General features: G+C 44.0%; 1 protein-coding gene across 1 annotated transcript in view; it reads right to left on the bottom strand.

Moving 5' to 3' along the window:
* Nucleotides 1–27,662, bottom strand: part of PDE2A (phosphodiesterase 2A) — a 1,077,000-nt gene that overhangs the window by 19,029 nt on the left and 1,030,309 nt on the right. The window contains exons 22-27 of the mRNA XM_086933797.1: nt 27,416–27,538; nt 24,684–24,771; nt 23,405–23,452; nt 17,003–17,077; nt 15,053–15,152; nt 1,089–1,201 (exon numbers count right to left, since the gene is read on the bottom strand). Of these exons, the coding sequence (XP_086789923.1) occupies nt 1,089–1,201; nt 15,053–15,152; nt 17,003–17,077; nt 23,405–23,452; nt 24,684–24,771; nt 27,416–27,538 (547 nt within the window). The remainder of the gene's footprint in view (nt 1–1,088; nt 1,202–15,052; nt 15,153–17,002; nt 17,078–23,404; nt 23,453–24,683; nt 24,772–27,415; nt 27,539–27,662) is intronic.

Here is a 27,662-nt window from a genome sequence, read left to right as displayed (position 1 = left end):
TGGTAATCTTAGTATTTCATGTTGGAAAATATTGCATTTAGGTTCTCCTCAATTCATGAGGCATTAGGTAGAAAGAGACAAGGAAATGGCAAAAGATTCTCACATCCAGGCTGAGAGCCAGCTTGGAACCAGAACTCTGATCCACAGACAGCTGCTGAAAGACCAGATACCTACTTAGCAATGAGTGCATTCAAAGCCCCTGATTGCTTTTTTCACCAAAAGACACACAATTTATGTTCTCAATGTTTTTCCTGAAGAACCAGCCCCTGTCCTGCACTTGGTTGGAGGTTGACATAATACACAACCCACAAAACTAGGGTTTTTCCTGCAGCGGTGAATCTGCCCTGCGGATGGAAATGCCCTCTCATCCTCGTTCTTCGATCAGTATTAGGGAATGTCCATTTGCAGATTCGTTTTGTTTTGCATATGTAAGTTCCACATTCATCTCAAAGACCTTTGTGAATGGACCCTGATTTAGCAGATAGTTTTCTGTGCATTGCAAAACTTGCCAATCAGTAAGAGGCACAAATGGGAGCACATTTCCTGCCACATACTTATTTTCCCTTAGTGATTAGCATTAGTGGGAGCAGGTCAGTAGATGGTTCCTCTTTTCTTTTACGAAGAAGCTCATACTTGGGCGTGGCTGTGTGGAAGAGTAGCTATCTTTGCAATAGTCTATGTGGCTGAATATGTCATTCATTTGCCAATTGTTTCTGCACTCATGAAGGGTGCAGGAGTATTAATATCTGCCCCTTAAATTATCAACAGTAGATGGTTCGCATATCCAAGAGCAAGCACTTGTGCAGGCTGCATGTATGCATGCTTGCATTAGTGGTGTAATGCAAAATGATGGGGCACTACTGCAGAATGTGATGAGGGGCCTCTGAGTCTCCCATATCTCACAGACATTCATTGACCTTGGCCTGAATGGGCTCGCCTGAAGGGTGGGGGGCTCCTGAATGGGTGGGGTCTCCCCTGCGCCACAGGGGCTTGTATTACACCCCTGGTTTGCATTTACAATGCATGTGTATTACATGATCTCTAGCATGTGGGTCTGGTGAGGGTGTGGACAGGAAGGGATTACTTACTGCAATCTTCCTTGTTGTTTTCCATCCTTTGGTCTGGTCCGAGAGGTCACACGACGTCATGAGAAGACACAGCAACAAACTATGATGATGTTTATTTTTGGGATCATAGCCAACTGTAAAAAAAAAAAGCAAAAAACAGGATGTCAAAGTATGACTGTTATGTTGGGCTTCAGCAAGAAACTATCTATTTGTTATCAATTAATGGGGTAATTTTAAGTAAGGGGAAGTGGACCGTCATGTGATGGTGGGCGGAGGTCATAAGCTCCATCCCCTCTTGGAGATTACTGAACACCATATTTAGGTAACTCCACCTGCCTGGTGGAAACACTAGCCTTCAAAGAAGCTACCACCACATGCGATTCAGCAGCATTGTAACGGTTGCTAAGCACTCAGAACAGTCTTTTGCCAGGCCTGAACCTTCGTTTTTGATACATATGTCTCCTCTAGGGTATGCCATAAACAGCCCATAGGGCAGGGTGCGGTGTATTTAAAACAAAGTTGGACATATATGTTTAATGGTTACATATTCTTGTATTCAAAAACTCATAAAATTTGATTTTCACTACTGCAAGCCCTGCATCTCCCATAGCATAACATTGGGTTACCTTATCCAATGTACTAAGTGATACCTTTCAACTAGGAGAAGGTAAAAATATTGAGTTTGGCATCTAAAGAATTGTAATTTAAAACCCTCTGTAAATGGTAAAGCTGGATTTTGAATCACAATTCTGAAAATGCCACTTTTAGAAAGTTAGCATTTTTTTGTCCCAACCATATGGTGCCTGTATCCTGAGTCACATAACTAGGTGTAGCTGGCAGTTGGTCTTTGTGTATTGTTCCCAGGCAGTGAGACAAAGGGGGCATATCTGATGGCAGGACAGGTCATCTATGACTTGAAGGGGGCAGAGCTTTCACCTATCACACTTGCACATCACAAAGGCTCTGCTTCAGCACACTCACTAAGGGGTTGCCCATAGTCTTTTGTGCCCTCAGAGAAGCTGGGGCCATGGCAGGGAGGCAGGAAATTTCAAGCACCCATTGAGTTGAAACGTCTCCTACTTCAAACCTGGCACCAAGGGTAAATAGTAGACCCTCCGACCTAACTCTTCAGCACACTCTTGAACCTATGGATACTACAGAAGAAGGACTGCTGGGCTGATCAGCTGCAAGAAGGACTGCCACTCTGCTGCCATTCTTGCTGAGAAGGGGGATTGGACCTGCACCCTTTACCCAAGCTGAAGTGACTCCAAGGACCAGCTGACTGACCTTCTGTTCTGAGGCACAGGGAAATGACAAGCTCCAGAGCTCTCCCCCATCATCTGAACAGCTCACCTGCTGACTGAACCTACAACTGGACCTACAACTGGAATAGCCTGAGCTCTGCTGGCCTCTGATGGAGTGTATCCCTAATCCTCAAGAGGTGGCCCTCAGGTCCTGGACATTTGGTGTGGCATTAGTTGAGCTCCCTTTGCAAGAAAAGGAGAAATCCTGATGTTTTGGGCTGTTTTCGACCACCTTTCATGCCAAGATCTTGCCTCCTGCACCACCCACACAAGCAAAGCTCCAGTGAACCTGACTCTTTGTGTTACAGTGACCATCAGTGACAATCAGCAACATGAGATTTGCACTTCGTGCTATAGCATCAACAGCCTTTGGCGACTGCAGACATGAATCTCTAGCAACTATCATCTGCGATGCCTTCAAGATCTCCATGCTACAGTGACAACTGCATATGATTCCTGGCTAGCTCTTCGCAAAACAGCGACAACCATATGGAATATTCTCTCTGCACCTCCCGGCCCGCTCCACTGCGAATGGAACTCTTCGCGGTGGACTTTCGATGGAAACTTTCAGTGCGACTTACCTGGTCCCTGCATCCAGCCCATGGTCCATCAGGGTCAGCCTGATCGTATTACTTTCACTCGGCCTCGTATGACCAAATAATCGCGAATGGCGCTTTGTGCTTTTAGACACTATACTTACTTTAGATCTCAGTAATTGCATATCTCTAATTCTACTGATTGGATTTTTATCATTTTGGTGTCAAATAATTTAGCAGATTTTTCTCAATTTTTCTAAATTAGTGCGCAAGTTTTCTTGTGTTGTGTTTTCTCTTTATTACTGTTTGAAGTGCTGCATAAATACTTTACTCATTGCCTCTAAGTTAAGCCTGTTTGCTTTGTGCCAAGGTACCAGTGGACTGCGCACAGGTTGGTTTGGGGCTTGCTTGTGTTTCACCCTGACAAGAGTTGTGGTTGCTGCTTCAGTAGAGTTTCACCCCCCTGAATCAGTAAACCAATTTCCTACACCCATTATTTGAAGACACATCTTCTCGTCACTCAGTTGCTTACCATCAGTTTTACACTGTGCTGGAAGAGTTGAAAGTGCCACAATTATCACTGGTCCTATGTGTGAATTGAAAGTCTCAGTATAATTAGGGTCTGTGAAAAACTTGATTTAATAGGTATGTTATTAGTGTAAGTTTAATTGTGACTCGTTTGCCACATAATACATCATCTGCCACATGAATCACAATTATTAGTTTATAAAAATATGTTCTGAGCTTAAAAATATAAAAGGTTTTTTAAATCCCTGCACAATGGATGCAGTAACACAACCAACCTTTAGCAAAGGTTAACTTGTCACCTTTCAGCAGATGATTGCTGTATTGAGGCATTCACACAGGTGACATCTTTGGTCGACAGTATAAGCATCTCCATCAGATGGACTGCAGGAGGGCTCTTGTCTGCAAGCAGTAGAGAAAAGCCTTAAATACGTATGTGTAATTCAAACAGAATGACAAGTGTGGTTCCTCCTTTACCACGAAAATGATTGTTATGTTGAGTATTCTTATAGTGCCTATCTAGTGGTCTTCAGCTCCTTGCGGTATTCAAGAAGAGATGAGGAGGTTCTGATGTGTTGTGGGAGGTTGTTTGCTCCAAGCTTTAGGAGCAATGTATGTGAAGGTTCGACCTACTGACCTGCTTTTTTTGTATGTGTGGGACATGTGCTAGTGCACGTTCACCTGCGCGGAGGTGCCTGGAGATTTGATGGAGATGGTACTCAGCTATGCTGGGTCTTTGTTGTGTACTGCTTTGTATATGTGGGTGAGAAGCTTGAACTGTGCCTGTTTGTTTATCAGGAGCCAGTGGAGTTCCCTCATGTGCATTGTGATGTGGGAGGTTTAGGTTCACTCTGGCTGCTTTAGATGGTCTGTCGCCTTTTTGTGAGTTTCTTGGTGTTTCCTGTGTAGATGATGTTCCCGTAGTTTAGTCGTCTGCTAATTAGGGCTTGTGTGACGTTGTTCTTGGTGTTGTTTGGCATCCACTTGTAGATCTTTCTCAGCATCCTCAGGGTGTGGAAGCAGGGGTTGGCAATGCCGTTGATCTGGCGGGGACATGCCCAGCTTGTTGTCGGTTATGCTTCCAAGATTTCTTGCATCTGGGCTGGGTTGGGAATCGGTCTGATGTCTGTGGAACACTAGGCAGTGACCCATGGTGAAGCACCTTTTCCTAAGATCTCCACTTTGGTCTCGTCCGTGTTCAGTTTTAGGCAGGTCGATTTCATCCATGTGGCTACTTTGATCATGCTGAAGCTGTTCCTTGTGCAGAGTGTTTTGTCCGAGAGACGGCATCACTTTTGTGTTGTTTGCGTAGATATGTTGATGATGTGCGTCCAGATAAGGTTAGCCAGCGGAGTCATGTAGATGTTGAAGAGGGTTAGGCTGAGTGAGGAACCTTGTGAGACTCCACAAAATAGCTTCCTGGCTTCTGAGGAGTAAGGCCTGGGGTGTAGCTTCAGGAGGGATGTTACACCCCCAAATAAATGTGTTTTCTGTTAAATAGTTGGGTACAGGTGCTTTCACTCTGATATGTTGAGGTGTCTGTCAGATTTCACTGTCAGTTTTCCATACACACACCTTCTCTCTCCCTTACTGCTTTGAAAGTCTTCAGAAATGTTGGTTAATTTACAAAATATTGTATTTCTCTCATTTAGTACTCCTATCAATCCACAACTATCTCCCTTACCGCTGCCCCTTTAGTCCCTCAGATGCTCCTTGCTTGTCATATAATGAAGTTTAACATTATATGCCAGCGTGATTGTTGTAAAATCTGAAGCTCAGGCCAACCACCTCCCCTGACCCCTCCCCCCAATCTTACTGACCAAGCTACATCCCTGAATAAGGAGGCATTTTTAGTCCTGCCAAGTATCACGCAACGGACGTGACTCTAACGCATTTCAGTGTGGTGTTCTGCATCACCGCACTGAAATGCATTGTCATGCATTCTTAAATGGCACTGTGTCTCTGCTGTACCAGCCGCTACCCGGACTGCTAGCCACGCCAGTGTTCCATTGTTTTCCACTCCCCGTCTGTATGCGCTCTCCCCTCGCTTTTTCGCATGTGTGTCATCATACATGTGCAGCGATGGCAGGAGTATGCGTTTAAATTCCTTGATAATCTCAGGTGTGTAGACTTCGATGCACAGACTTTTGTCTTTGAGTACATATAAATTAGAGGATGTAAATTTGGTGCATTGCAGGTGAAGGAGCGCAGATTACGAGTGCAGACAGTGAGTCGCTGCGGCAAGTACCATGTGAGCAAAGTTGACTGACAGTGACTCCTCCCCGAGTACACTTTAGTTTTCACCATATAATACTTTGGCCCCCTCGAACAGCCAACAGTGAAATGCCACTCTCAGTGTGCCGCCAGTTTGCTGCCTGTCCTCATGGGGAACATTGGGAGAGCAGACGATCTTTTACAGTCATCTCTCTGCTGAGGCTGGATCGCAAAAGATCTGACTGCCTCCGGTACCGTGCTCATAGGCTGCCAACTTTTCACTCTTTAAAAATAGGCCCTCTTGAACTCCAAAGGAGGAGGGGGGTTGTAATTTCTGATAGTTATGTTTCCCTCATGTTCTTTGCTTGATGTTGCTCGCGAGAAAGTGTCACTCATAGTTTTTGAAATGTCACTCATAAATACAGTGAAATTATGAAAATGTCACACATAGCAATCTGAAACCTTGGCAGCTATGCATGTTGTCAGTTTGGGTTCGTTTCACTATTCAAGTAAATGCATGTTTAGACCACAGGCTCACTTCTCAGAGCAGCAGTTATTTAAAGAGGACACTCTGGGCAGATTTACAAGCCTCTTGCACCTCCTTTACGCCGCAGTTGCGTCACTTTTGTGACGCAGCGGCGGCGCAAAAGATGCTCCATGGTGTGGGGTACTCTGTAACTCTGGGCAATAGCTTGCTTAATCTCCACAACGGCCCCTCGCAGCGGGATGCCTGGCTTTCACCTTGGGGATGCCCAGTAATGGGTTATCTCGCAGGGGAATACCAGGACGGGTTCCCTAAGCAAGCGCTGGGACGCTTTCGGGCAGCCATGCGCTCTACAAATCAAATTTCATTTCATTTACAACGTGACGCATCTGGGAGATGCGTCACGTTGTAAAGCCAGCGTCATAAGGAGGCGTTCCGGCGCAGCAGGGGGGGGGGGTGTTCCTACGCAGGAACGCCTCCTAAAAGTGGCTGAGTGAAATTTACAAGATTTCACTCAGTCACTTTTAGGCCAATGCAGGGCCGGCTCTAGGCTCATGGTGGCCCTGGGCAGGGAGCGTAGGTAGGGGGCCCAGAAGAGGGGGTCCGGGCGGGGCGGAGCGCGCAGGCCAGTAAAGAGGGGAGGGGGTCAGGGAGTTTAGAGGTGGAACAGAGCCGGAGGTCGCCAAATCCCTGCCAGGGGCCACCACGCAAATATGTATCCATCCTCAGAGGATTAATATATTAAGGATATATATTGGCGTGGTGGCCCTGGGGTTTGGTGGCCCTGTGCAGGTGCACAGCTTGCACATGCCTAGAGCCGGCCCTAATGCTGCATCAAAACCCTGCGCCTGCTTGAAGCAGGCATAAGGCTTGACGCAGCCTTGGACAGATAGGGCCCCCAGAGCATTGTTGGAGCTGTGTCGTGCTTGTGATGCAACTCCAGCATGCGCCGCCTTTACGGCACAGATGCGTCACGCATCTGTGCCGTTTTTGCCCCATGGTGCGCCGCATTGTAAATGCGGCGCACCATGGGTGGCGGAGCTGCGGCGCACAATAACTGGCGCATCCCTGGGGATGCGCCAGTTATTGTAAATATGCCTATCTGACTTTAGAGTAATCCCAGATATGTTGCATCCCTTCGTAAGGTCAAATCGTTAAGCACCAGCTCGTGAAACATATACATCAATCATATGGTATGTATTACATGACACTGCAGGTGCTGTTTCTTAACAAGAAGAGGTGCTTCCAGGGGCAATATGGTCTTAACACAAGGTAAACTCTAAAATGGAGGCGCCTAGTAGGACACGATTGTGCCAAAAACATGAGGCCCACACCATCTTTATTCCAGGAAGTGTCTACATTAAGGCGTGATGTTTGCCGAATGCAGCGATGAGTAGCTTTTATCTCATGTATTTGACTTTTAGAGATAGAAAGTGAAGCGCTAATAACATTTCTGTGTTTCTTTGCATGAGAGAACATTCATTTTCGTGAAACATTTTTCTGGCGAGGGGTGTTCATCAGGGGGGTTTTGAAAGTCCCAGTTCACAGGAGGAAAGAGGCGGTTCTTGCGGATGAACCATGTGTTCTAATATTGTTATTTTGATACTCTCTTCTCAAAGACATTATTGTCGCATGTGAAATAATCTGTCCAGCACTCTGTGCGTATTGTACTCAGCTGAATGACCCAAGGAAGCTCTCCTTAGGTTCTTTTGGATAGATATGCCCAGGGGCCATGGCCATGAAAACTGACTCACAGCGGGTCATGTGGCAAGCTGGGCAGACTGGTTTTATCCATTATCCTCCAGAACCAATTTGATATCGTTCATGCCGTCAGCAAAATTGCGGTCACTTTATATCTCATGAAAAGTAAAGGCATGAACTACAGTAATGCGTATTTCTTCACGCTCAACATTTCTTTGTACCAAAATCGAATTGAGGGACTTGCCTGCCATCCAGTGGGCAAAGGGAGGAAGTACACCGACCGAAATTATATATTCATATCTCATATGCCATAAGTGAGAAAAGTCCAGATAAGTGTGTCATTTGGGCAAACACTCTGACAATGGAGCATGAGCGGGAGGGGCTGGGGCAAGCACACGGGTAACAAAGGATGGGCAGGAGGGCAAGGGAAGCACACGGACAAGTACACAAACAATGGAGAGTTGGTGGGAAAGGAATTGGGGCAAGAACACAGAACAGACAACAGAGGGTGGTTGGGGGGGGGGGGGAGCTGGGGCAGCACACCTGCATGGAAAGGAATGGGGAGAAACTTAGAGGCAGGGAAGTACACGAGGGAGGCAGCTGGAAAACACACACACTCTCTTGTAGAGTGCTTAAACAAAATGGAAAAAGTAGCTCCTGAAAAAGCGAGCAGAGGAAGGACTCAGTAATGCGCCAGTGCTCCAAGTGAAGGGCAAACACAAGAAGAGGAAGGAAAGCCTGTGGGAGCTGATGAAGAAGAAGTTAGCAAACGAGAAAGACAACTAGACCAACCAATGGTAAGCAGTGGAAGGCCTCTAAGACCAATAAGGTAAAACAAGGTCTCACAAGATGTACAGTCTAAGGCAAGACATAGAAATATATGCCCAAAACACATAGGGAAATATCTAATTATGTGGCACAGAAAAATATGGGTCTTACAGCACATGAAATATGTGTTGTCGTAGACCACAGAGAAAACTATGAACATATGAATGGAAAACATGTTATCAAGACATGTGTCTTGGAACTGATAATCATTTGTGGCATCGTATTACACAGAAAAATATGATTGCATGAAATACAAATAGGCAATCACATGCATGGAAATGTTTGATCACATTGAACATGTATATAATGGACTAAACAGAGAGAGAAAAACAGATTAGTATAGGGTGACCATATTATCAAAACCCAAAAAACTGGACAGACAGCTGGCACAGACACACTTAGAGGGACAATAGTTTAGCAGGCAAAATAGAACTATAATTACATGATTCACAATCAGTGAGACACCCACTGACCAAACAACAAATATTACACTACAATGTTGTGCTAATTACACAAGGAAAATGGGAACAAGGGGGGAGGGTGGGGGGGGGGGGGGGGTTTCACATTTTCCTGGCCAATAGCAGCAGCCTCAGAAACTTTTGTTAAGGGGTGGGTTTGTGTCAGTTCTGGCATTAAGTCCCGCCCCCTCTCCATGAACCTACCCACTCATGCTTCATAAAAATAATATGTTTAATCCCCGCCCCTCCATAAACCTCACCCTTTTAGACCCCCACCTCCTCTAATCTAGTGAAATGTATCTGCAAGTTGGCAGGCCTGAATTATGCAGCCTTCATGTCACACTGTGAGTTACTGTTTTGATGGTGTTCACTAAACATTTCACTTTTTTTGTTTTTCAGAGACAAACTTTCCAAAGTGGGAGTTTGTTTCTGAAAACCAAAAAAATGAATGACTCCTACACTCTCCGACAGTCTTATATCACAAACAATGTAAGGAGTGTTTCCTTGGGTCATTCAGCTGATTAACACACACCAAGCTAGACAGCATTTTTCACGTGCAACAACAATGGCTATTCCTGGCGGTGGCAGACAGAAAAAAAAGACATCACACTGTGTACTCTAAATAGAGCTGGCTGAGTAAGATTTCCGTAAATGGAGTCAATGGGTGCTCAGCAGATGGAACTCTTACAGTCAGCCAATCTCTAAATGAGGCTGATGGACCTAGAGTTTGTCAGACAGGGTACTCCTCCATTTTTGTGAGAGAAGACCCTGTTAGCCAAACTCTAAATCAGCCCCCTCAACCTAGTTCAGGAAACACAGCATCCTGGGCCTCTGAGCATGTTACTGAAGTACTCTGCAGGACACCCATTTACCAGGATGTTTTTGAGTACCATAGCGCATGCTAGCATAGGTGTAAACAAACGTAAGGAAGGCAGACAGCACTTCTTGTTTTTGCAGGTTTTGCTGTATGGATCTTAAACGCATTAAATGTCGATGGAGTTGGGGGAGGATGAATCAGTAGAGAGAAGCAGGACACAGAAAAGACAGAAAGGACAATCAAAACACAGCTGGAGCTCGCACTCTCCACCCCTCTAGGAGTGTATGTGTCTGATATTACGTGTTAAAAAAAAGTCAGTTGTACATCCATTTTCACTAAAAGCATATGTAATATCATTTGAGAAAAGAAATATATTGTGCTGCCTACTGTGTGTAAAGTGGCCAGGCAATTGTCAAACAATGCAATACATCCAAACAAATAGCATAGCATAATGTAATAGATACAAGCGTGCCATCCTGCGGTGGTAAAATATACATCAGTGTTATTACTAGACTTTGACCCATTACTCTCCTTTATTTGTTTGTATTTATTTTTACCAAGATGGCGTACACAAAAAGGAAGATTTTAGTCCGCAAAGACGCCTACTGATTTACTTCATATGATGCCTATATCTCTGCAACCTGAGGACTAACAGGTTCACTGAGGGGTTCACTGAGGGGTGGCTTAAGCTGTCATCCTTTTTTAGCCTCCAGATTAGTCAATTACAGAGCAACACTTCAATCATTCAATCAAAACATTTGCAGAGCGCACTACTTACCCGTGAGGGTCTCAAGGCACTAAGGGGTGGGGGAATGCTGCTACTGCTCGAAAAGCCAGGTCTTGAGGAGTCTTCTGAAGACCTGAGGCCTGATTCACAAAGGTACAGTTAGACTTCTGGTCTAAGTTTAGACCAAGTGTCTAACTTCACTATTTTTCCATATTCATAAAGGTAAGTTACGAGTATTCTCTTTATGTTTACACTCAGGTGGAATTTCCACACTCAGGATGGAATCTCCACACTTGGGGCGGAGATCCTCTTTGAGTGTGGACATTCCATCCTGAGTGCAGAGATTCCATTCTGAGTGCGGAGTGGAATCTCCGCATTCGGGGCGGGAAATTTCGCCCTGGGTGCTTGGGCTGGTGCCCAATAACTCAGAACACATCAATGCTTTTATTAGTTGAATATCTCTTGCCAAATGTGTTTCAGTCGCTTTCTCGGGTGAAATTGTGTTTAAAGTAGAGGACATGCATTTGCTTTAGACACACTTGTAAGAATAATATATTGTTGAGCACAGTATTATTGGACACTATAGCTCTGATTTTGAGTTTTGAAGGTGTAGGTACATTTGTTGCATTCAACAAAATCCAGCGGAGTGGGGTTCGGACAGTATCGGGTGCAATAAATAGCACCAATTCTGAAATTTTGGGCAATAATGTGGGTTCTGGTGCTTAAGACATCAAAATCCACTTGTACGGTAAATACTGAATTGGTTTCCCTAGTAAAATTCTGGCTTGATTGACCTTCCAAAATTTAACGAAGGGTGAGGTATTTAACGCAATTGGTAATTACTGGTTGCGATAAATACAAAATATCGCAGAATCATGGATAGAGGAGGAGAAATGATAGATGTAGCTAAAGCGGGCTCAGCTTCGGGGGGTGGGGGGGTGGTGTTTTTGGAATGACACCCCCCAAATAAATGCCTTGCTTGCTTGGCGTTTGGGGACCCTGAGTCGGGTCTGCTATCTCTGTGTTGAGTTTTCCCATTGTGAGAATGAAAGACAAAACTGTGAGCTTTTATGCAAATGGGGAGTGAGAGACAGATATAAACATCTGGAGGCTTAATTACAAAATGTGAAACCAGATAACCTGGAAACAATACTGGCTTCCCTGCTTCTTTAAATTGTGTGATCCTAGTGAAACAAATTAAAAAAATCACAGAGCCTCCCGTCTCTTTATTATCATATAATTAACCTACTTTTAAATACTTCACTTCAGAATGTGCACTGTACAAGAACCTGTAATGTATGATGTAATAGTCTGTAACGTTGCTCCATCTATAATAATGACCGAGGTCACATTTACGGCCACATGCATCATTGTTGCCGTTTGAGATTTCTTAATTGCGAAAATTAAGGAATCGCAATTAAGAAATCGCAAACGGCTATGCACCAAGAAATCGCACTTTTTTGTTTTGCGATTTCTTAAATTTCCTTAATTGCGATTCACAATTTGCGAATCGCAATGAAGGAATCCCTTCCCATTGATTCCTATGGGCCTAGAGGCCCATAGGAATGAATGGGAAGTCATTTTCAATTTGCGATTAGCAATTTGCGAATCGCAAACTCAAAATGCAATTTCAAGGGTGCAGGGGGGGGTCCAAAGGAACCCCCCCCTGCACCCCTGAAATCTAACTTTAAGTGCATTTTTCACACACACATGTCCCAAGGGTATGTGTGTGTATAAAATGAAACTTTCAAAAAAGCACTTTTGTGCATTTTTGAATGTTTTCGCAAATTACCATGAAGGTCAACTTCATGGTAATTTACCTCTCCCTATTTGCGAATTCGCAAATTAAAAATGTTCATGCATTGCATTTAAGAAATCTTAAATTGCGATTTCTTAAATGCAATCGCAATTTTAGAAATCGCAACATGATTGCGATTTCTAAATTTGCGAAAAACATGATGCATCCCAATTTTGTCAATTGCATTCGCAAACGGCCGAAAATTGCGATTCGCACCGTTTGTGAATGCAATTGACAATGATGCATGTGCCCGTTAGTGTTAACAGGACTACTGACGTGCTTAGTTCACTAACAACATTGTCATTGGGGGGAGAGCCAAGAATGTTTCTAAAAACTATCACTTTCAATAAATGTCTTCTAAGCAGTGATATAATCTGATGTACTAAGTTGAAACGCCTCTGCATGTTAAATAAAGACGCTTTTTAAAAAAGTTTGAAGGGATTGTATCATATTTTTACTTTACATTTGTTATACAATATACATACCAAATGTTTTCATGGCTCGGCTTGTACACAGACTCTTGGAGCTAAACCAGACCAATTTCTTTGCTCTGGCTAAGCCCGTCCTATTAATTTGGCTGGGTTGTATGACAGTTCAACGTGTGGTATTACCACGCGTACCGTTACCACGCAGGTTTTACAACGCAAGTCGTTACAACGACTTGCGTTGGGGGGGGCGCTGGATAGTGGAATTGTTTAATTTACTATTCCAACTCCAGTCCCCGTGGATAGTAGGGAAGTTTTGGATAGTAAATTAAACTATTCCCTATCCTACAGCGCCCTCCAGCGCAAGTCGTTGTTACGACTTTTGTTGTAAAACCTGCGTGGTAACGGTACCACGTTGTAAAAGTTCCGTTGTAAAGGATGTTCCCCATTTGGCTGTACGCCCGCCTCTATTCGTGAATCCAGCTTAGTACGTGGGGCTGTTTGTCACTTGACAAAATGATTTCTAAGAGGCAAGACCTAGACACATGGAGGCCTGACTCATGCACCTATTTGACAACTCTTCCATCAAGGCTTCCTGTAGTAGATGCGAAGAAGAGTGTATGCAGTGAAAATACATTCAAAATGAGTGATCGCAGGACAGGGACTCCAGGCTATTGTGTTGTACATGACCATAGCTATGAGCTTCCATGGAGATCTACCAGGCCCAGGTGGGATGGGCAGAGGCGTAGCTTAAGCAGGGTTTTTTTGGTGTGAAACCCTTTAAATGCATTCCTGTTTAGGTAGTAGGGTCTGGGGACCATGAGTTTAGTCTCCTATGTCTGTGTAAGTTTTTCTCACTGTTCTTATTTCATTAAGAGGCTTTAACTTGTTAATTTCTCGATCGGGATCTTAAATGCATATAGTGACTGGTTTACCATAATAATAATCCTGCACCTATAGAAGTACTCCTTGAATTGGTGCAAATGTAATACATTTTTGGAATTCGCAAACATTGGCAGTTGTGGGCTTGGAAAGCTGCGCCAGTCTCAGGTTTGTAGGCATACTACTGGCAACTAAACACCCAAAAGGTGATGGGGTGAATGCTTACAAATAGTATAGTCGGTGGCAATCGCTCAGAGTAGTATTCCAATCCATCATTTGTAGCCCATTGTGCCCCTCTAGACATAGGCCTGCTTAGTGCAAATCGGTACTGACCCTTTTTCTCATGGAAACAGTCCAACCCGAGTCTTGGTCATCTCACCTCTCTACCCTGCAGCCCACTGTTTCTTCTTATTTGGGAAATTTGAGATTCATCCCCGGACTAAGCTACGACCCTGAGCCAAAGTAACCATCTGAACTGAGAGATATTGAACTAATGAAGGTGCAGATTTGTTTTGAATTATTACGATACCAGTCTTTGTCTTTAAGAGACACCTAGGGGGTCATTAGGATCTCGGGTGGATCGCCACCGCCCGCATGGCGGTCCACCCGAGATCCGTCCCTGCCCGCCACCCCTTTCCCCCCGCCATATTACTATGGCAGGGGGGGGGGGGACCTCGGCAGACGGAAAGACCGTCCGCCGCTTTTCAGCCCGGTCATCAAGTCGACCGGGTGGAAAAGAGTTTAATATGGTGGCGGTGTCTGTTAGACACCGCCAGCCATATTACTCTGGGGACGGAAACATGCCTTTCCGTGGAGGCATTGCCACCACGGAAAGGCATGCGGAAATTGCTTGCGGGGGCCCGTTGCGGTCCCCCAACGACTCTGGGGGGTGCACATGGGGGGTACCTATGGTACCCCATGCATTTCAATTGACAACATTGCAGGCACCGTGCGGTGCTTGTCACGTTGTGCGCTGGAATGCGCAACATGCATTTTTAGCATTGCGGCGGGCGGTGCAATGTTAAATATGCGTGATGTGCCCCCCACTGTGGTGGGCGCATCCTAATTGCCCCCACGGGACCCCCGCCCTTATGGCGGGCGGTCCCTTTTCACGTCAGGATGGAGGGCGGACTTCCTAATGACCCCCATACTGTTTAAAAACTTTATAACTGGATCACATGAATATCAAGAGTGAAGTGCCCCATCATTGAGTGACACCGTCAGCTGCCTCCTCTCTAGGCGGCTCCACTCTGAGCAGACAAGATGCTGCCGTGTGACCTCCTTACCATTGGCCATCCTCTGAAGGTCCTTGAAGATGCGCAGGTGGTGCGCCAGATCCGTTGCTAGAATTATCTCCCGCATCAGATCGAGCATTCTTTGGTAATCCTGGGAGAGGAAGTAGACACAGGGAAATATTTATACTCACAACATTTATTCGATAACTTAAATCTTGTATTCACAAACTCTGGATTCAGAGGTCGAACGCCAAGGTAATAGTTTACGACATTTTTAAGAGAAATGGGCCTAATAGCACACATGTATTTATCAACAATGAGAATAATCATTTGCATATAATATATCTCAGACATGCTCATACATTAAAAAACAGATTTGATTCAGAAAGGCTTTGTGAAGTGTTCATGAAGAAAGCGTATGTACCCTGTTCTATGAACAAAATAAATTTTTTTGATGGCTATTTAAGAAATTACCTCTGTTTTGAAATGCGTGTATCTTTGGATGCAAGTATTTATTATTTGGTGTGACCCTAGCTAAAAGGCATGAAGTGCTGTACATGGTCAATGGCACAGATACAGGCAACAAGTGATGAGAGGGGTAACTGGGTTGTTATAATGCAAGTGTCCTGTTGCTTCATTTTGCTGTGGTGTTCTTTGAAGGGAGCTGTCTTTAGATCTTTCCTATATTGGAGCAGGGTTGGGTCAGTCCTGGTAGATACGGGATATGGAGACGGCCTGTTACCTTGCTTTTTCTGTTATGAACTTCTACAACTCCAGTGTGGTGTTGCCCTGACTGCAGGTTTGACATAATCCACTGGCGGTGGTGAACTTTTCAGGCTGCTGGTGGGGCCAGGGGAATTTGGTGAGGGTGGTTAAGATATATGCATGGAGGTCAGGTTTTCTGATGGCCTTGACCTATTTTGCATTCTACATTTATGTAGTAAAATGAAATAGCTACTTGAAGAGCATCAAGGGAAGGGAATCACACATAGAAGGACAACAAGATGCAACCCAGGTGGCGTTTCAGGCGGGATAATCCCCAGACAACCTTTTTAAATGCCTGGCAGGAGAGAAGGGTAGTGGAGAACCTTGCTAGCAGCAGATTGGTGGAAACTCATGCTTTGTGTCTCTCTTTCCCAGATGAAAAACAGGTCCTAGTAGATGGAAGGTTTAGAAGAGGGAGAGAGAGACCCAGTCAGATAGATAGATAGATAGACAGACAGACAGACAGACAGACAGACAGACAGACAGACAGACAGACAGACAGACAGACAGACAGACAGACAGACAGACAGACAGGCAGGCAGGCAGGCAGGCAGACAGACAGGCAGGCAGGCAGGCAGGCAGGCAGGCAGGCAGGCAGGCAGGCAGGCAGGCAGGCAGGCAGGCAGGCAGATAGATAGATAGATAGATAGATAGATAGATAGATAGATAGATAGATAGATAGATAGATAGATAGATAGATAGATAGATAGATAGATAGATAGATAGATAGATAGATAGATAGATAGATAGATAGATAGATAGACCGGCAGACATATTGATTGATTAAGGCTAAGCTTTTTAAGGATATAAGGTAATATCCCTCGGAATGGAAGAACCAGGAAAAACATCGAAGGACAAGTAGACTGTATAACCACCCTTAAGAGGGCTCAGAAGTGGGAAGTGTCACTTTTTTCCATCCACAATAAACATCAGCATACTACTAAAGTATTATCACTAATTCACATCTCCAATATGACTAAGGTTTACCAGTGGGTGTAGATATAGATGACTGTTTGGTAGATGGTAGAAGTTCCATTAGTGAGACGAATGCCCATCAGAGGGTCGGTGATACAGAAGTGAAATCTTCCACACAAATCCTAAAGAACTGCTATAATTTTTTTAAATTATAAGCAAAGTGCATGTGAAATCAATTTGGCCTGATTGAGTTAGCTAGGAGACCACTGGCATGACTTGCACACATGTTATATAGCAGCCAAGAAATATATTTCGACTCACCTTCCTTGAGAACTGATCAAAGATGTTGCAGCCTTGGGAGTTCAAGATGGCGATGGCCTGTGCAAAGTGGTGTCTCTGTCAAGAAACCACAAACAGTCAAGCGAGGAGGAGATGGATGTACATGTCAATAAGAAGCTGCATTGCAGAACATCACACATTTTACAAATACAAGTGTTACGTGTCACCTGTCACCTCCCAAATCCCCCATTTTGATTGTATACGTCAAGTGTTTTCATCATTAATCTATGAGGCAGGCCCTGACTGGCCATAGCGGGCACCCGGCAATCCCCCGGTGCGCCGCAAGGGTGGGGGCCGGTTTTGTGCCCTTGGGGGCCGTTTTTGTCACAGGGCCGTTTTTGCAGCATAGCTGCAAAATCGGCCCTGTACCAGTGGCGGCTGGTCCATAGGGGCGCCGGGGCAGCGCCCCGGAAAAGAAACTGCTCACTGCAGTTCCGGCCGGCAACAGGAATGTAAGCAGACAAATTGCTTTCACAATTCGTCTTTTTACATTTCCAGGCCGGCCTGTGCTTCACTTGTGAAAGTGCGCACGGCGCACGCAGGCAAGCCGCTAGAGCAGGGGTCCAGAAGATGGGCCATCTGACTGCGCATGTGAGTGAGGAGCGTTGCCCCTCACTCACCTTCACGACCCATTAGGTATGCTGCGCATGCCTAGTTTAGTGCAGGCGTCTAAAGATAGGCTCATGTTGGGGCGGTGACGTGTTTTTCGTAATGTCGCCCCATGCCCTATCAAATGCCAGCCGCCCGGCCCCCGGTCGCATCCAATCTCCTGATTTGGCACTGCAGTTAGTTTCCTGTTGAGCAGCAAAAGAAAAGAGCAGGGAGAAGTTAGTTTGCGGGACCGGAGGAGATGCATGGTAAATTCTATGCATTAAATTAACTCTCGTCCCTTCATGCCAGCCGCGACGGGTCAGGGGGTCATTTGCATATGCTTAGGGTATGAAACGCGTGAGGGAGCACACAAGGTAAGATATGTGGCGAGTCGACATATAGTAATACTCCAAGATTAAACGTAAGTGCTGCCACTAGCTTGCACAAATGACTTGAGATAGTTCAGTGTGTTAAAGCATCTGCTGCAGAAATGTGTGCGTGTATTCCAGGTCACCCCTTTATTTCATGGCATGGGGTTTTGGAAATGTAAAAATTCTCAGAATTTCTTTTTTGATAGTTGCAACGACAGCCCTCAACAGATTTAATTTTATAAAATTTTTCCAGAAAATGAGTTAACAACTGTCACCACAAATATAATGTACTCTTTGAACTAGGGTTATAACATTTCAAAATGTTAACAAACGGTAGAGGCGGAATAGCATGATATATGCATTTATTATTGCATGCATGTTGGTGTATGTTTGTATGTGAATTTGTATAGTACATACCTAGGGCTTGCAGGAAGGCAAATACATGGGCGGTAGAAGGTTTCCAGCATAAAAAGGTAGGGGTGATGTAATATGTAAACTGGCACATCCTTCAACATCGATCCTAAAGGCTTGTTAGAGTCCATAATTTATTTTTATATGGTCATAAAAATACATGAATGATGGATGGATGCAGGGTGGGTGCATTAATGATTGTTCGGTGGATGGGTGCATGGATGGATGCATGCATGGTGGGTGGATGGATGCATGAATGATGGATGCAGGATGGATGGGTGGGTGGATGGGTGGATGCATGAATGAATGATGTATGGATGCAGGATGGGTGGATGGATGGGTGGATGCATGCATGATGGGTGGATGGATGCATGGATGCATGATGGGTGGATGCATGATGGATGGGTGGGTGGATGGGTGGGTGCATGAATGATGGATGGATGGGTGGATGGATGGATGCATGAATGAATGATGTATGGATGGATGCTTGCATGATGGGTGGATGCATGATGGATGGATGGATGGGTGGGTGCATGAATGAATGATGTATGGATGCAGGATGGTTGGGTGGATGGATGGGTGGATGCATGAATGATGTATGGATGCATGCATGCATGATGGGCGGATGCATGATGGGTGGATGCATGAATGAATGATGTGTGCAGGGTGGGTGGGTGGATGGATGGATGGGTGGATGCATGGATGCATGCATGATGGGTGGATGCATAATGGATGGATGGGTGGATGGGTGGGTGCATGAATGAATGATGTATGGATGCAGGATGGGTGGGTGGATGTATGAATGATGTATGGATGCATGCATGCATGATGGGTGGATGCATGATGGATGGATGGGTGGATGCATGAATGAATGATGTATGGATGGATGCAAGGTGGTTCGGGCTCGCTCGCTGCGCTCGATCGCTGCGGTGCAATATGCAAATTAGTTTACGCCCCACCACTTTCAAATGTCACCAGCCGCCCCTGCCCTGTACCAAAACCGGCCGAAAACCGGCCCCGGCAAAGACCTCAGCGGGACCTCCAACCCCACCCGAGTGGGGACGGGGGGCCGGCCGAGCACTTTGCCGGGGCCGGTTGTGGTTCCCAGTCCGGCCCTGCTATGAGGTCTAGAACTATTTAGGTTTCAAGCTAACCACTGACTATGCAAATGATTCTCTTTCAGACTTATTGCACTACATTTAGTTGATGTGGATTTCCTAAATATTTGCATACATCTGAGCCGTTTATACACAGTCCACAATACAAATCCAACTTTTTTTGCAGCACTATTTAGTGGACACTTTTCCAGTGCCATCATCATCACTTGCTGCTTACTGGTTACTCACTCAGTTAATATCCACTAAAAAGTGCATGAGTATCTATCTGTGAGCTCCCAAAGCAGTGCATGAAACCCACAGGTGAAAAAGTGGATTTTCTCTTCATCCTTGCATCTCTTTCACATTATTCCAACATGCAGGCCAAGGAAGAGTCTCCTGGCTTAGATTGAAAGAGACAACAATAATTTACTGAGGTGACCGTACATTCCTCAGAATCTGGGTTCATGATACAGTATATACATCAATGATTGGTCCCCATCTAACATTGGTGGGGAACATCCTTTACAACGTGGATTTTACACCGCAGTTCCCTTACGACGCAACCTTTACAACGCAAGTTGTAACAACGAATTGCGATGGGGGGCGCTCCAGGATAGTAAATAGTTTAATTTACTATCCAACTCCTTCCCTACTATCCACGGGGGCTGGAGTTGGAATAGTAAATTAAACTATTCACTATCCAACCCCCAACAACGCAAGTCGTGGTAACGACTTGCGTTGTAAAACATGCGTCGTAAAGTACTGCGATGTAAAACATCGCATTGTAACGACGTACATCCAACATTGGTTGAAGGCAACTGTTTGTGCTGTTAACTCCACCTTCTCAGGCACATGCATCAAGCTAGGATTTTGTGAGTCCTTAATTGCGATTATTAAGGAATCGCAATTAAGGACTCGCAAAAGCCTATGCATGTAGGAATCGTTATAAAAATTGCGATTTCTACACATTCCTTATTTGCGAGTGGAAAATTGCGATTCGCAAATAAGGAATGGCTTCAGGGTGCAAGGGTGCCAAAAGGACACCCTGTTGCACCCCTGAAATTGATCTGTGCACAAATGTTGCGCACACACATGTCCCAAGGACGTGTGCGTAACCTACAACTTTGAAAAATGCACTTTAGTGCATTTTTTAAAGTTTTTGCTAATTACCATGAAGTTCAACTTCAAATCAGGCCCCTAGTCTGCTGCCATGGGTGCTTATCCATTCACTCACAATCATCTGCATTGCCAACTTGACTTGTCTATTTTAGTACAATGTGAAGAGGTGGCGCTGTGAGGGGTGGGATGGATTAGAAGCGAAGAGCCACTGGGAAGCCATAAAGCAGCTGCCTCTGATTGCCTTACCCACCATTACAGTTCCAAAACACCATCTTCCAATAGCTAAACCCAGTTTCAACAATGCAGTTTATGCATTTGGGCGAGGACTCCATCTTGGAAGCCATCTGCAGTACCTTCGAACAAGGCTGACGTAAGAGGTCAGCGGAACCTTTGTAAAGCATTGAGCAAATTACAACTGGAAAAGCAATCAAGATGTATTCTTTTTTGGAATATTCCATCCAGTTTTACCTTCTTTACATCCAGAGGGAAAACCCTGTAGAATCAGCATGCAATAGCAGTACTTCTATTAGCAAATAAGAATTTACACTCTCAAAAAATCACTCAGCAACCGCGTGAATGAGTAACAGGGCACACATTGTGAAAACAGCCATTTCTTCAACGCAGATTCCATTACACCCTGACATTCATTTTGGTAGTGATAGGGAAATATAAGTCACTTACAAGGACTTTACATCATTGCTAGTCTCTGGATTGGCACCTGGGCATAAAATGATGGACTGGAATGCAGCACTAGTAATAACCATTGACTGAGAATAATTCTAGCATTCCACCCGTCACGTCTTTGTTTTCTAAGTGAGAAACTCTAAGAGTGACATATGCACATCCTTGGGCCCCATTTTCACTGTGCTTAAGACACATGCTGCTCCTCACCGAGGAGGTCCAATAAGGCTCAAACATGTCTGGGTTGCTTATCTTTCTGTTCAGAGGGAACCTGACCTGGCAGTTTGGTCTGGACTGTTCCTATTGTTGCAGGATTAGGATTATGTCTGATTTGCATATGGCTGGTCTCTGTCTGGAGTGACATAGTGGGCCAATAATTCAAGCATTCTACGCATCGCCTTTTTGCTTGTATAGGTCCCACAAAGGATAATCTGGCTGAGGTATGTCTAAGCAGTTCGGGTGCTGATGCAGTTCAGAGCACAGAATGTGTGAGGTGTAGTTTAGCATGGATTGTTGCAGCTCAAAGTTCTAGACACTGAAGTCAAAAAGTTATTTAGTTAAAAAAAAACAGCATCATTGATGACTTGCATCAATGACCACATCAAAATGCTTTTACACCTAAAGTTGGGGGTTAAGCAAAGTCACATTACCTGCTGAACGCCTGAAAGAGCTTTGCACAAGAGGCCTTTCAGAAATGACTATATATAAAGTGTATGGGAGGGTTTGAAAATGGCCCCTCTTTGGACCTCTCTGCATACTGAGATGCCAGAGGAGGACCAGCAGGTTTGTCTGTGTTACCTTTACACACTAGAATTGATTAAGGACCTCCTATCTTCTTTTGACAGGAAGAGTCAGATGCAAAAGATACAGGGGAATAGTTTCCTTCCTTAAGCTACTTGAAATATAGCTTGTTTTCATTGGAACTGGTTAATGTGCCTCAGATATATTCATGGCCTCCCCATTGAGGGATATTGGGAGTCAGGTTGTGGTTTTAACCCCTAAATAGTATCCTTAGATAGGGCCTCTCTAAAACAGCATAATAACACGAGGTGTGGGCTTCCTCAAAATGCTGCCTATCAAATGCGTATTGAATTCACAATCACATGGTATCCTCAGGGCTACATGTGATGCACAATAATGCCTCTTCGCTGTGTGTGGCGGGCATGGTTCATGTGCATTGTATTCAGTTGCTGACTCTGACACAAGTAGGCGTGGCTAACTTTAATTTTTGCATTCGGATCCTTTTACCGCTTAGCTACTAACAGCTTTATCCGTCTGTCCGACATTTAATTACTAATTCCTATAAACAGACATACAGCGGGTTTCATAGGAATATTTCCCTCTTACCACATGGTCTTGGTGGTTTGGTGTATCCTTTCACCTCCAAAGGAGTGCTCCCATTGCAGTGCATGAGGGACTATTTCACTTCTCAAAAGTACAAGGAGTTTTCACACTGTCTGCCACATTCAAGCCTTCATTTCACCCACAGATTCTAAATACAATTCATTTTCTTTGTTCATTGCAGCACATGAATCAAAGTCATTTTATAATGTAATGGACAGACTTGAGGGTGATCTTGACCCCAACACAACCTTGTAATTGGTTTTCATTCCTCCTACAGGAAGAATTGAGCCATTCTGAAGTCCTGTGAGATCTCATGCTTTTTTCTTTTTAAGCTCCTGATGACTTTTCTTCACTGCCGCTGGACGAGTAAATGTTTCTTTTATCTTCCAGCAGATGAACGAAATCTAACAGCATGTTATCAGCTCCACCACTCTGCATTAGGGATTTTGTAAGTTCTTCTCATTACTATATATGATTGAGTTACACATTTATTTCGCAATACCATAATGCAACAAAAAAAACATTACATTAGGCCACTATAGAAAATGATGTCGCCTGTGTTTGCTACATTGTATGTCTGCAGGACAGTGTTCCTAGCACAAACCTTAGCACAGCACAGTGAGTCTCACTGAAGTGGAATGAACACAAACAGGCTTATGCAACCTTGACTTACCACATGGCCTAACAGGTGCTTTGTGAGCCATGAAATGTGAAATTCGGGCTTTCCAATGTTGGATAATATCTTTATGTGAGAAGACATGCGTCCTTACCTCCATCACAGATCCCTCAGAGCTGTACAATGCTGCCAGTACTGATTTCTGAAAGATAAAAACAACTTTTTGTAAAGTTTGTTGAAAAAAGATGATTCTGATGTCAACAAATCTTATTAATATGAATCCCACAGCCCAGTGTCAAAAGGAGAGGGTATAAGCAGCATGTATTCAGCAATACATCATGCATGCTTGAACACTACTTCAGTTGCCCTTTCCATGCATGGCTGTACCTCATGGTTGGAGTGTTTGACAGTGCAATAAGCCACCACTAATGTCTCCCTTCCCCATCTATGGCATTTCAGTCCTCTTCAAAAGTTTGCTGCTGCCTGGTACTTAAGATGTGTCAGCTGCTCCCACTCAACTGTGTTATCTTCTATTATTGTGTTGTCCTTTTACATATAACCTCAAGTCTAAAATTGTGTGAGAATGGGTAAATACAGAGAACAGAATACCGCAGATATGAAAAGAAGTCAGTGTGACTTGCAACTGGAGTGCACACATAACAATAAAACATGCCTCTTTATGGGCAACAGAAACTCAATTTAGTTTAAATTGAGTTTGCAGAAAAGATCTTAGCTTGCTAAACCAGGGAAAGGAATTGGGTTATATCCTTTTACATTGTGTGTACAAGTTTGCCATGGTCAGATGACATAGATTCTTAGATGACGCAATCTCCTACATGATGTCCTAATGAATTCATAATAACCATAGAAGACAAAGTAGAAATAATTGACACTTGGGGCTTACAACCCACTCCTGTTTGGTTTTATTCTTGCAGAAATTCCAAAGATGTGCCTATTTTCAGTGGATATATGGGAAGCAATTTATATATGTACAGATACAAGAGGAAGAACCAAGCCTGAAGACTTAGAGAAGACTGCCATATTGGAAGGGATCTTCAAATAGGATGGGCGGTCCTCTGCCAGGAGGGTGGAAGGCATAGTCTCTGGTAAACCAAGGGCTTGCGGGCTGCCCACTAGGGCTTTAATGGCCCTGCATGTATTGTTTGACATTATCCAGTTTAATAATAATAATAATAATAAGTTGGGATGAAAATACTCGTATATCTTCACTACCGCAGAACTCTGCCCACAATGCAGAACTGTAAATTCCGCTTCATGCTTGCTAGCGTGTTATCATGTGATGAGCATGAAATGAAAGAAGAGACTTGCTAAAGCGCACTGCGGCCAAGCGGCTTCCTGGCGCTGGATCTTCAATGTACTGGTCGAAACCTGGTTATAAATAGAGTGGAAAAATGTTCAGGTGTTTGTCTTACCGATGCTACTTGGAAAGAGTTATTTGTTCCTCGATGGTCCAGGTCATGGCACATACAGGAGACAAACAAGGCAAAGATTTCTATATCCCTGAAAAGAAAAGAAAACAAATCGGACAACACCTTAGATATGGCAGTCAGACATCTGCAGTAACACAGCATCAACACTAGCTGCAAGGCAAGAAAGAATAAAGGCAGGATGCTCTGATTGAGAACCACATGACTACACAGTTTGCATGGCCAATAGTTGGCACCTGAATGTTTCATTTCTTAGTTGTTCATAAACAATGACTGTCAAATGATTGCATCTGACTCTCCTTACCAAAGGATCTGTACAGAGGAGCTGAGCAGGACTGGCCAACTGACTAAGGGAAAACCCCTGATGGGCTGAGGATAACCATCTGCTTTTAGATGTGGATTGTGTCATCAGGTATTCAGCCTGGCAAACAGCCCTGAGGAACACACACTAGCCTCTTGTAGCCAGATATATCACTTGGTTTCTCAATTCCTCCTGGTGATGGCCAAACTCATTTGCTATGCACACTTGGTACAATATGGGGCGGGTATGAATAATTTTTCTAGGATTGCTTTAGGCTTCCAGTCCACCACTGAAAAGTATAGAACACCAAATGAATCTGTCATAAGTACAAAGTAACATATCTGTCTCTTATAAATTTCCACCTTACGGATGAGGAATGTCTTCAGTTGGTTCACAGTAATAGGGGGGTGCGGGTCGTGTTTTATGACTGTCGTAAGGAGTGCTTGCTAATTTCCTACACAGTCAGTAGATTTGTGGTTGGAGCTGAGATTTCCTTTACAGAGTATCCTCTTCTGTTTCCTTGTCATAAGTATCATGAAGGTGCACATATTTTTATCATAGCATTGCGCGTGCATCTGCACACACAGCGATCATGAGCTGTTACTAGACCACTTCAATCTTTTAAGTTCAAGTAGAATTTTATTAGGAGAAACAAAGTTAATATTACAAAGAGCAAGAATGAAGACAACATCATCAATCTTTAAAGAGCCTTGGCATGACATTGACACACCATGTGTGAATTTACCCCAAACCCTGGCATCTATTACCTAAGGTCCCTCTTTTTTCTCCTAATAAAATCTGTATACCACCTTTGTATGCTGCACCTAAGGCTGTCTAAGATTATCAAACCTCAGCCTTGCATTTTCAGAAAGCCACTCCAGCTGACACACAAGGACACAGGAGAGACCTTATGTGGCTTAAAGAGGCAGTAAGTAAAACATTTGTGAGAAAATATGTACCACAGGCCTGCCAGGTCCATCCATAAGTAAATCTAAGTTAAATCAAGCTACATGAAGAAAGGATACTTTATTGATCTGGGACCCATCCTCTGCAGTCCTGATTGCTCTAGTGGCCATGCCCTGCCTTTACCTTTTAAATATCTTAATGTATTTACAACCAGACACGCTACCCTTTATTTGACAGATATTTAATATTTACCTCGACTTTCAGGTAGTTTCACAGATTAGTGTTTGTATCTCACATGACCATTAAAAAGGTTCTAAAGCAAATAATGGGCTCCTAGCAGAACTTTTTCACATTTACAAAATTTGGGTAAAGTTCCCCTTTACAGGATCTTCTCAGTCTTAACATCAACTTCCTTTTACCTTTATCATAAGTAAAATACTTTTGATATATTTCTGTTAAAACATTTTTCAAAACTATGGGCCAGTTTACAAACATTTTGCGCAGTGTTTGCAAAGCAGCACACAATGTATTTTTGTTATTTACTTTCCAGCACAAAACTTGTTTTTTCGCTGGGAAGTTGCCTAAAAGAAAGACAAAGCAGTGCAAATCACTACATTGCGTTTCTTTACTTCAGGAGGGCGTTACATGGGTGGTGCCCATGGGGCGTTCCCATGCACCCACTCATGCTTTTTGATGCAAAACCCTTTCTACCAAAAACTTAGACAGGGGCTCGCATCAAATATTAACGCCACTTGAAAGCAGGTGTTAAAAGGAGAAATGTTTTATTTTTTCCTTTCTTTTCTGACTTTGCCTATGTGCTGCACTGTGCAGTACGCATACAAAGTAGGAAATGTTCTATAAGTTGTCTAGGTATAGTATTTTGTACAGGATGCATTCCCGTACAATACTTTTGCTAGACTCACACCCTTCACTATGGTGCAAATGCGGCGCATGGCAGCGAAATAAGGCGCCAGTGCTAGGTAGAGGGAAGGAGAGAGCCGTATCATGTAGATATGGCACTTGACTGCTCTCTCCTCATGCAATGCACAACATTTTTGGCTTCTGCTTTGAGTGAGAATTTAGTAAATCTGGCCCTATATATTTTAATACAAAATAGCTACACAAATCAAAACATTAGAACTATCACACTAGTCATATCCTAAAACCAATTGGCCCTGATTTACAGTTTGGCAGCCAGAGTACTGCTTATGTGCAATACGTTGCAACTATGACAGAGTACCCTCTCCACCAAACTGTCGGCCTGCCTCATTTGGAGGTGGGGACAACAGAGCCTACTTTTGCAAATTTTACTGTATTGAGACCATTATCTTCTAGTGCTTTTTAAATAATAGCAATTTCTAAGTTATGCTTGAAGACTGCTGGGCTCGTTTAAACGAAAGCCAGATGCAAGCTTTGCTTATTTTTGAGGGGTAAATTCACACTGATTTAAAGAGCTTTAGGCAGAAAATTCCAGGACATTAGGACCTTAAATTCTACTCAAATCACTTACTCTAAGTACTTGCTGAGTTCCAGGTTTTTGTAGAGGAGGTAACAGAAGTGAGAAACTGAGAAGGCGTGCATCCAGTTGTGATACGGGGGGTCCCGGTACCCCTTTTTCACCATCAGGCAGAACCTGGATGAGTAGAACAAGAGTTTTTACACATATTTATTATGTGTGACAGCAAATTTACATTCTATATCTTAGCATATACAATGGATTTAAATTACAACACAACGTTACCCTGCTTGTAAGATAA

The sequence above is a fragment of the Lissotriton vulgaris genome, chromosome 8, assembly GCF_964263255.1.
Source record: "Lissotriton vulgaris chromosome 8, aLisVul1.2, whole genome shotgun sequence".
NCBI classification, from domain to species: Eukaryota; Metazoa; Chordata; class Amphibia; order Caudata; family Salamandridae; genus Lissotriton; species Lissotriton vulgaris.
Note: the sequence above shows the minus strand (reverse complement) of the source record. Positions and strands in the feature narration are given on the sequence as shown.